Raw genomic sequence first — 10354 nt, forward strand, 5'->3', positions numbered from 1 at the left:
TGTATTTTTACGGCAGAATAAGCGACGAACCTTGTGCTCAACAGCGTTCCAGGTAGCGGATGTTGCGCGACTGATGGCACCGTGCCACTTGCTGATAAGCGAGTTTCGTTGTCTTTTATCGCGGCAGTGCCCCAGAGAGGGAATGTGTGTTTGAGGTCCAGGAAGTGAAGTTTCCGGTTTCACCCCAAAAAGTGATGATACCAGCGTGATCACATCCCGGACCGACGCGACCCTGCCCCAACAGTGAACGATCGAAAGTGCTGTGATTAGTGCGAGAGTATAGTGGCCGGCGCTTTATCGGGGCAAACATTAGGCCACTCCGGGATTAAGCGCTCCGGTAGCAGCATCAGCATCAGTGGATCTCGCGGACCGAGTAACGATCCAGCTTCTTCGCGTGCGCGCGCGCGCACTCGATACGGACCGGTTTTGTGGCGGCTCGACGACGATCGCGCAATATGAGGAAGTACTGTGTAAGTGATTGATCGTTTATAATCTTTTCAGCCAGCCAGTATGTAGGTATTATCCAGGGGCTGAACTCGCTCGCTGGTGGTCGATGGTGATTGCCTTTCTTCTATTCGCGCTTTCGCGAGCTCGGCAGGATCGCGTGCAGAGGCGACCCGCTTGATGACAAATGATCCCAATCATGATTAATGAAAGGAGACGGAGGATTGAATCCTGGGACCTCCTGCCTTTCCGGAGAGTGAAAAATAGTTTTCGTCCCAAAAAACCAACACAACCTCAACCATTTGGTGATAGATGCAAGACGCTGTGGATGGGTTTGGCGGTGAGTCTTTTGGATCGCGCAGCTAATGCCACCCGAACCGAAAGATCTGATTGCTTATGGTTCACGCGCTTGCGCGACCCCACCGCCAACATACAATTGCGTGTGTATGTGGTGCTGATGCTGCTGCTGCTGCTGTTGAATGTGGATGCGAATATGCTGCACATGGAGCCAAGTCAAGGCGGAACAATGCGCAACGCGCAATGGATGCTTCAAGGTGGAGAGGAGAGCAAAAAAAACCAACAGCCAACAAAAATTCAGCTTCACCTGCACTTTGGCGTCGGTCGGTGAGGTAAGCGCGGTGCGATGGGCACCGTAACGTGTGCCCGTGGCAGCTGCCAGGCCGTGGTTGGCGCACTTTTCTCAAGCACCTCTCCGACACCTCTCGGAAGCTGCCGCGCGTATAGTGCCGAAGGTTAGACCGGTGTACATTCCGGTTGAATGGTGAAAAGGTTCAATCAACCAAGGGGGGTGTAGGGCGCTGCAGCTACGATGCTTCTGCTACGATGACTTCCCTAAGATACACCCTCGAGGAGGGGTGTTCCGGTGTAAACAGAATTTTTGTAGCCGACACATGTAATCTTACACCCTGGCGGACAAATGATGACGAGCGAGGTTTGCGTGCTGATCGGAATTAAGTCACCGGGTGGGGTGGATCGAATGGAGGAAGTAGTTTGTAGTTTTTGGAGTTACACTTTACACCAGCATCACCACTTCTTCTTCTTTTTCTTCTTCTTCTTCTTCTTCTGCTGTAGATGAGGTTAAGCCGAGGGTGTGTGGCCGTAATTCATGTTTATAACCATCATTCGATCAATTAACTTTGCCTTTTGCACACTCGCTCACTAGCTCGGTGCGGTACAATGGAATGAGCCCGCTAATTGTTGATTAGTGGTAGTTTAATCAAGCGGAATTAACTAAAGCTCTCCTTGCCTCACCCAGCTCCACCGGTGTGGAGTTATGACGCTTTCTTGTTAGCTAATCCCATTTCTTGCTAAAATGTCAACGGCTCTAATGACTGCAAAGCCAACAAACGTGTAAAGATGATAAAGGATGAGGGATTCCAAATGAAGGATAGAGTTTGTTTTGGTTCGACCAGATACGAAAGAGAATCCGCAATAAGCTCCCCTTTTGGAACAACCATAAGCCACACTCATAATATCGGGTTATGTAAGATAATCAATCCGGGTGATGGATTGGATGGCATTATGCAAAATGTATAGTATTGTAGGATTCGAAGCTCGTGAGTCGTACCTTTGTGCTGGAGAACAAAAAAAAGTGAAATGAACGAAATGATGACCTCCGTTAATCTCATGGAAAGTGTGACCAACGGCTTCTGCGTTGCTTCGAAGCTGTCCAATAGCTTATGGTACAGAACTTAAGGTGTTTCTCCTTTACAATATTCGTTGGATGGACCCAACATTAAACAGATTCATTAGAGGATGTCGAATACTGCTACTTTCCACCTTTCAGAATGAAGTTACTGACCGTTTGCGATTTATGCCTGCTGGACGAATTTTGTTATCAAAACAGTCTACAGTACCTTACTGTGTTGATTGTCGCAGGGTACTGACCAGCTGACTACGTTACTTTTTGAAGGTCACAAATGGAAACAAAAAACAGGGCAAGAACGGTGCAAGGTTATCAAAAGAAAGCATAAGTTTGGTGATGACGAGCGCGTACCTTTTATCTCAGTCGAACCAGCTCGATATTAGTAGTAATATTTAAGGGGCGACTTCGGTATTTAATTTTTTAGTTACACATGTTTTTTAACATTTTTCCCTGAAAGCTGATCCTTTCAAGAGTATTGTGTAAATGCTTTGGATCAATCGAGGAAAAACTGACAAAGATACAGATTTTTGAAAATCCGCGTTTCATTCAAAGGCTCCAGGCAGCCCGCTACTTTGAAGAGCGTTTCCCTAAACCAACGTTTTCAAAGTCGGTGCCGGAGCTACCTAGAGAAACTTATAATCTTTCTAACGAATATCGATTTGTATTTTTCTGATGACCCGTCACACAACTACGATGGGCACCAGAAAAATCTTCTTTTCGAAGACACGACTTCCCAAATTTGATGGTATGGATTAATTTTTCAATGAATATTGCTCAAAACAGTACCAAATATTCTTCAAAAGTTGTACACTATTATGTCATTTACTTGAAAAAATACAGTTGAATGGCTACGTCACAAAAAATCGTTAAAAACGGGCCTTTTTTTGGCCCGAAAATACCAAAGTCCCCCATTAAAGAAATACCAAAATTGTAGGAACAATAGTGTTCACTAAATTTCATGAAAGGAAGACCACCATTCAGAAAACAAAAATAATACCGATTCTTTTCAGTATAGATAAAGTTCTTTAGTGCTATTGCGAGCGCTAGGAGAGTTCCTCTTATGCATGTTCTCATAAAAACACTCTCTATCATTGCCAGCTTCTATTGATAGCATATCATCATCTTGATTGGTGACTATTGTCATTAGCCTTATTGATGACTATAGTTAAACTTCTTATAGAGTACCCCTTTGTTTAAACTTTTATATAATTAAACCATCAACTGCTTTGCTTGTCATTTAAATAAAGAATTGGAATTATGCTTTACAAATAAGGAGTTCGTAGTAAACACAAAACAACGTTAACGTTCTTGGCCTTTGCGTGTTAAACGTTTTTGTACACATTCTTTAGCTACTCTTTCTTCAGTCATTTGTATATCGCTCTACAATGTACGCTCTCCGTCTCATCATATCCATTAGAACCGCTTTAACGCTTGCCAGTCACCGCCATCGGTAAAGGTCATCAGACAGAACGGATTGGCACTGACACTTTGTTTTGCCAAATTTTGAAGGATGTAGCACTCCTACGAAGAAAGGAGCTTCCGAACCGCTACGCCGCGGTGACCTCCTTTAAAGAGGTGCCAAAAGCCCCAGCCGTAAGTGGCTGCGTGACGAGAATGAAAGTGAAGACCTCATGCACGATGGGTGCCGGTGACGCCTGCCAGCCCCCCCAGAAAGTAGTGGCACCTCGAATGTGGCACGAAGGCAACCCGAGGGAGAAGGAAGCAAATGCCAAGGGGCATTGTTTCAAGTGCCTGACCCTGACACTCGACGTTCCACGAGTCTTGTGTCGGCCACTTATCCTTGTTCTTTGTTGATCGGAAGCACAGAAGAAAGCGCTCGTTTGGCCGTGATCGCGTTTGAAAGCTCTCGCCTCTCATGGGGTTGTGACCTTTACCGTCGACGTCGACATCATAATGGAGCAGCCATCAAGCCGTGGAGAACGTTGAAGAACATTTTCCGAAGCGTTTCACTCTCGTCACCTCAGCCTCACCCCCACCCCTTGATCCGATCTCGGTCTCGATCTGATCGATTTGGCACCGCTCACGCTTTTTAGACGTTCAAGTGTTTGGTTCTTCTCTTTGGGTAATTGACCAGTGCCATGTCTGTGTACCGATCACACCATCAATCGATCGAGTGTGCGTGTTATGGGCCAGATCACGGCCATTAGACCCTCATGGTGCGTATGAGGTTGACCGTCGCTCACAACAAATCGCTTCCTTAAACGGCCACCGAAAAACGGTAGTAATTGGCGTGAAAAGTGGTTAACTCTGTGTTCTTTTCCGAATTTTCCCTTTCCCCAGGCACTACTGGCACTGGTGCCCTTGGCCAGCGTGCTGGCCATTGGTCGCCCTCCGGCGGCCGTCTTCGAGGATGTGTTTGAGCTGGGCCGTGCTCCGACCCCAGCCTTCCTGTCGACCAACGAAAACCGGAATGTAAGTTGTCTTCGTGTGCCACTCCAGCACGAGCCGAGTTTCACTTTCGCCTTCGACTTTTCGTCCTCGTAGGGTATGAAGGCGTACCTGAGGAAAAAGTACCGCCATTTACGGGATCCGGTTTCGCAGGCATCGGGAATGGCCGCCTACACGGCCGCCCACGAGCGTTACCAGAACTCGGAGGAAACCCGGAACGACCGTATTCGGATGGAGAACCTTCGCAAGGTAGCAGCGTCGGTGCGTACGAAGCGGCTCGAGCCGCAGCCCCAGGCGCAGCAACAACAACATCATCAGCGATCGGTGAAGCAACCGAAGCGGATCGACATCATCCCCCGGGAAGTGTTCAAGTTTGAGCTGGCCGATGCGATGGTTTTTGCGGGCTCGACGGGCAAATCCGATGACAGTGAGGTCAAAGCGATCCGTACCAAGCGATCGGGCGACACAGATCGTGTAGAGCCGGTACCAAGGGAACTCATACGCTTCGAGCTGGCCGATGCGGTAATCTCACCGAGGAAAGCGAAGCTACTCGGTGGCCCAAGAGGCCCAGTGAATGGCACCGGCACGATCACTGGCGAGACCGGATTTCGCCACCGCAATCGACGATCGGCAAGTCCCGATCCGCGCGATTACGTCAAGTTCGAGCTGGAGGACGCCAAAACGCCGGAGGGCTATACGAGTGCCGCTGCTGTGACCACCCCGAAAGCGACAGCGAAGCCTCCGGTCAACCTGCGCCATCCGTTCTCCTCCTCGGATAGCTACAAGCGAGGCAAAGTGTTTGATGAGATCGTCGAACGGCCGTCGGAGTCGGAGTCGCCGAGCGGACGCAAACGAAAGTCAAGCAGAAAGGAAAAACGGGAAAGTGTCCAACATCCGCAGCAGCAGCAACAGCAGCAACAAGAACAGGAGGAAGCTGTTGACATGAGCCCCGAGGAGTCGCGCCGTATCAAGGTGCGGGGTGGTAAGAAACCGAAACAGATCGCCAACTACGAGGATCTTCCGCTCGGCGTGCAGAAAGCGATCGACATAGCGATCAAGGAGAACGAACGGATGAACGGCAAAGGGGTGACGGTGTCTTCGGAGACTGGTACGGTAGCACCATCACCACCACCACCACCACCATCGCCACCAACGACCAAGTACTTCTTTGGTGACAAAAAACCCAAAACCAAGAAACCGTACAGTACGACGACGAAAATCACGGAGCCCAAGTTTGTGCCGAGTGCAAAGATCGCGGAAACGAGACTCCCTTCGGTGGAGGAAGCATCGAACGGGGAGACCGGATTTCTGCCAAGCCAACCGATGCCAGCATCACCCGGTGGACAGGATAAGGGGACATCGAGTCAGGGCAAACAGTCGGTAGCCAGCAGCACGTTGCAGGGTATACCGAAGGCCTGGTGGTCGTACTCGGATCTACGGCGCCCGAAGCGATTGTACCACAAGACGGTCCACCAGCAGCAGCAACAACCGCTGGTCATTAGCCCACAGTACGTGAACACCTTCAAGCCAACGGGCGGTGCAGAGCAGAGTAAGGCGAATGATCTTTCTCCGGGCTACCGTCACCGGCATGCTGCTACACTGTTTACGCCAAGCTCGCCTAGTGCTTCCGGGGCAGCTGCAGGATCGCATGAGGAGAGCGCTTCGGGAGCGTACGGGCCACAGGAGGAAGTGATCATTAAAGAGCGCCCCAGGATCCAGTACGTGATCAAGGAGATTCCGGTGCCGGTGCAGGTGAAGCAACCGCGCACAAAGATCACCGTTCAGCCAAGCATTTCCATCTCTTACGATAAGGACATCACGGGTCCGGGTTCGAGTGAGTCCCTTCGGGGGTATGATAATCCCTACGGACCGGTTGAACTGCAGTATGATCATCAGCAGCAACACCATCCACAACAACAGCAATACCAGCAACCTCAATACAAGGAACCGGCCAAATCGTTCCAAAATATGAAAATCGTGATCCCCGATCCGAAAGATGAATCACGGGAACAGGAACAGTACTACGACAGTTACGAGAACTACAATCACCGAGCGATCGCTTCGACGCAAAGTCCTCCAACCCATTCGAATGAGATCGATACGACCGGAGGCAGTATTGCGGCGCTTTCTGCACTGATCGGTCAACGACCTAGTGTCCAGTTGAAGGGTCTCAATGAACTACTGCACATGCCCGTCCAGATGGGCAACCATCAGCAGCAGCAGCAACAGCAACAGCAACGACCACAAGACAGTACGGCACCGATCACATTCCCCGAGTCCACCACACCGGCACCAAAGATGTCACGGCCCGGTTACCGGTCGGTGCAGATCGAGAATGGACCAAAGATCGTGTACGACGATAGCCTTTACCATACCGTGCAGATGAATCCACAGCTCCAGGTTCCGATGAGTAAGGAGTACACACCGATCAGTGAGGTCGTGTCGGATGTGGCGGATGCGGATTTGATCGGACCAACGATTGCCCCTCCAACACACGCCACCTACGTTATCGATACGGGCAAATCGACACCGGCACCGATCGAGGAACATCACGCAGAATTCCAGGACGAGGCTGAAGCTCACGAAGGACACGAGACGAACGCGTACCGACACATCAACGTCCACAGTACACCGGCACCGCCACACCACCATCATCCAGAGTCCATCTCACATCATTATCAGGAGCAGCATCATCACCACCATCACCACCATGATGGTGCCTCTGACGAACACTACGATGTACGGTATCCAGTGGCGTCACATAAAATGCCAGCTACTAATTTGCGATTGTTTTCCCTCTCCTGCAGGACTCGGAAGGATACGCCTTCGGGTATCGAGTGCGTGATTTCCACACCGGAAATGATTTCGGTCACGTTCAGAACCACGATAACGGGGTGACACGTGGTGAGTACCACATACTGCTGCCGGATGGGCGCGTCCAGAACGTACGGTATACGGCCGACGAGAAAGGATTCCACGCTGACGTCACCTACGAGAGTGTACATCCGGCACCGCACCAGCATTAACCGTTGATGATCGATGATCACCACAGGGGAAGAGGGGTCAACGAGTGATCCGCGAATCGAAACGATGATCTTCAGAGTGATGGGGCGGTGGGGCGATTGTGTTCGCGCGGTTTGAGAGCTTTGAAAGAGCTTTTCAGCCAATTCAAATTTGAAAACAAACGGAAAAAGCAAACGGAGCGGCAGAAAGGGCGGTGCTGAGTTCGTTTTTTTTTGGGTGGAAATTTATGATCTTCATTTCGAACACACACACACCATCACCATCTTACCACGACCAACGTCTTTGGCAGCCTAATTTAATTATTATTTATGATCCTTTCTCTAAGCCAATCTCTACGGCCGCAATTGCCCTTCGCCGCTCAGCATTTTCCTTTTTTTTTTTGCTCGTTACATTTTGCAATCATTAGTTTTTCATGTTCATGTTGGATTGTTCTTCTCTCTACACAACCCCGCTCCAAAACGAGAGCGAGTAACGGCGCTCGGCGACGGCACATTATGAGCTAGTTAAGATCGCGAACCGCCCCGCGATGAACCATGATTTGTGATGAAAATACCAGAAAAGGGGCCCGTGCAATTTCGGTCAAAGGCAGAGTCCGACTCTTCGGCTCAATTTCGATTTCGTTGCGCACCGTTGGCCGAAATGAGATTGAGCGAAGCGCTTTTGCCTTTAACGACTCACTTTAGTTCTGTAAGTTATTACCAGCCGCGTCCTTGACAGGTTAGTTTCTTAGGATATCGATCTGCGGTGATCGATTGCAACTCGGATCGGATGGATTCATGCAGAGTGGATCGGCCGAAATGGACATTTCACATTTCATTGCCGTTTCCCCGGGTACACCTCTTTCCACTCGAACTGGCGGACGTCTCGAAGCTGGTCAGCGAAAGTATGCAGCGTGTACGTTATTAGTGTTTAGTTACTGTATCTCCTATTCTCCTCCCCCCCCCCCCCCCGTTTTCCCCCGTTTCAAGCCAAACGTAAACTGTACCTTCTCAAACCCTTTTATGTTGTTATTTCGCGTTTAGATCCTGCCCGTTTTTTGCAGGAGAGATGTATGAATATGCAATAAAGAAAAGTATTAATATCAAATCCTGTAAGTCCTGAAAAAGATGAAAGAAATGATGAAAAGCTCCTTTCATTATTTTATTAAGGCGTTATAGCATAATCATGGAAATTGTATGGCGCCATCGCTCTCTTCGAGATATAGTAGAAGATTATCAGGCCAGTATCAAGCTTGGTCATTCGCAAGAGCAACGATCATGTTAAGAATCCATATACGTTAATTAAACAATCTAATTTTGATGCTCGCTTGACAAACTGATCGTTTGTAGGCTCGCCCAAGAAACTGGCGCTAGAAAGAAATTTTGCATATGCCACCATGAATGTTGTAAAGCTCCCAGGGGTTGAGAGCGAGGGAAGCGGGGCCATTGTATTTTGTACAATAAATACGGGCTCGTCCCGACTGAACGAGAAAAAACCATGAATGTTGTACTTCGCTTTGCTTCGTTTCTTTTTTTCTACTTCGCAAACTGCATGCAACAAAAAGATTGTTAACCTCTGCATTAAATCGAATTAAAAAAATTGGATGACCTTATTTTAAAATTAAAAGTAATAAACATCCAGCAGTTTAATTTTACTTTGTTTTGCTTTTCACTTTTTCTAAAAAGTCCGACTACAAAATAGTAATGTTAGAAACAATCCAGTAATGTAAGAAACAATCAAGTAATGTCTCCATTTCAACAATGCATTTGGGTGCTTAAATGTCAAGTGCATTTTTTTCCGATTTGATGGCTGCATCGTCAAAAATAACGGAATTATGCAACTAAGAAGTACCTAACAATTTGATAGTTGTCCAGAGAAAATTAGGGAATAATCAAGACTTGATCAGGAGCAGGATAAAATTTCATGTGCACTTTAACAAACGTTATTGAACGCAAGAATGATATGTGATTTTAATTTTTAGAATTATATTTCCCATGAAAAATTTAGAAAAATGACACTTTCGTGCACCTTTTTTTGCATACTGTTTATATGATAGTTGTTATGTTGAGACATATTCCATGTATGATGGAAGGAATGAGCGTCTAAAATGGAGCATTTTAGAGGCTCGTATACCACTCAAGAATAGGAACCTTCGATACTATTTTTTTTTATCATCACGGCATAGATATTACATATGCTGCCCTCTTAAATCATTTCCTTTAAATTCTCCTACAATCTGGAAAAAACAGAATTGACGCCCAAAAAAGCTGCTCGCAAGCTGTTGAAGGACCTTCTTTGGTAGGTCAAGTTCACTTTTAGCTTCTTGTGCCTTGCGCAGTACGTAAGAACTAACATTGAATGATCCGAGACGCGCCAAATTCTGCTCATAAAGTTGACCACTGGACAAGGCCAAGCGGCAAGAGGTCGATACTCATCACTTCCCATCGCCTTCAGGTGCGTTTGCTGGGCGTGCCAGTTAGCCAGGTGGATCCACAAGGCTAGCATTGCATCGCATCCATTCACTAACAAGCGCTAATGAAATGGGCTATTAAGATGATCGCGCGACCGCCACCTTCCGGGGGATAGATCGCTTTTTCTCATGATTCGTTAAAATCGCACCAGAATCGCCGACGCAGAATCCCATAACCCCGCGGTTTCGCACGCGTTCAGATAATTCAATTCAATAACCTCACACAGTAAATAGGCAACGGTCCATGGTGCACGGAGCCGCCTAAATCAAACCCATTAATCATTCGCCAAAGAGTGGTGTCGGTGTCGACGCAATGGAACTCATATCGAATGCTGATCGTCGCCGTCGTTGAGCAGCGGTTG

At 48.0% G+C, this 10354-nt stretch overlaps 1 protein-coding gene across 1 annotated transcript; it reads left to right on the forward strand.

Annotated features, from left to right (window-relative positions):
* The first annotated feature begins 455 nt into the window (after positions 1–455).
* Positions 456–7545, forward strand: LOC126574615 (uncharacterized). Its single transcript, XM_050234900.1, has 4 exons — positions 456–470; positions 4412–4543; positions 4616–7258; positions 7327–7545. Exons 1-4 carry the CDS (start codon positions 456–458, stop codon positions 7543–7545), a joined length of 3009 nt encoding a protein of 1002 aa, XP_050090857.1.
* The last annotated feature ends 2809 nt before the right edge of the window (positions 7546–10354 follow it).

The sequence above is a fragment of the Anopheles aquasalis genome, chromosome 3 (genome assembly GCF_943734665.1).
Source record: "Anopheles aquasalis chromosome 3, idAnoAquaMG_Q_19, whole genome shotgun sequence".
Lineage (NCBI taxonomy): Eukaryota > Metazoa > Arthropoda > Insecta > Diptera > Culicidae > Anopheles > Anopheles aquasalis.

What these genes read in the sequence shown, in the direction of transcription:
- LOC126574615 (XM_050234900.1), top strand. An exon ending in CGACCAACGAAAACCGGAAT is followed by an intron (nt 4,544 to 4,615) that starts GTAAGTTGTCTT and finishes TCGTCCTCGTAG; the next exon opens with GGTATGAAGGCGTACCTGAG. An exon ending in CCTCTGACGAACACTACGAT is followed by an intron (nt 7,259 to 7,326) that starts GTACGGTATCCA and finishes CCTCTCCTGCAG; the next exon opens with GACTCGGAAGGATACGCCTT.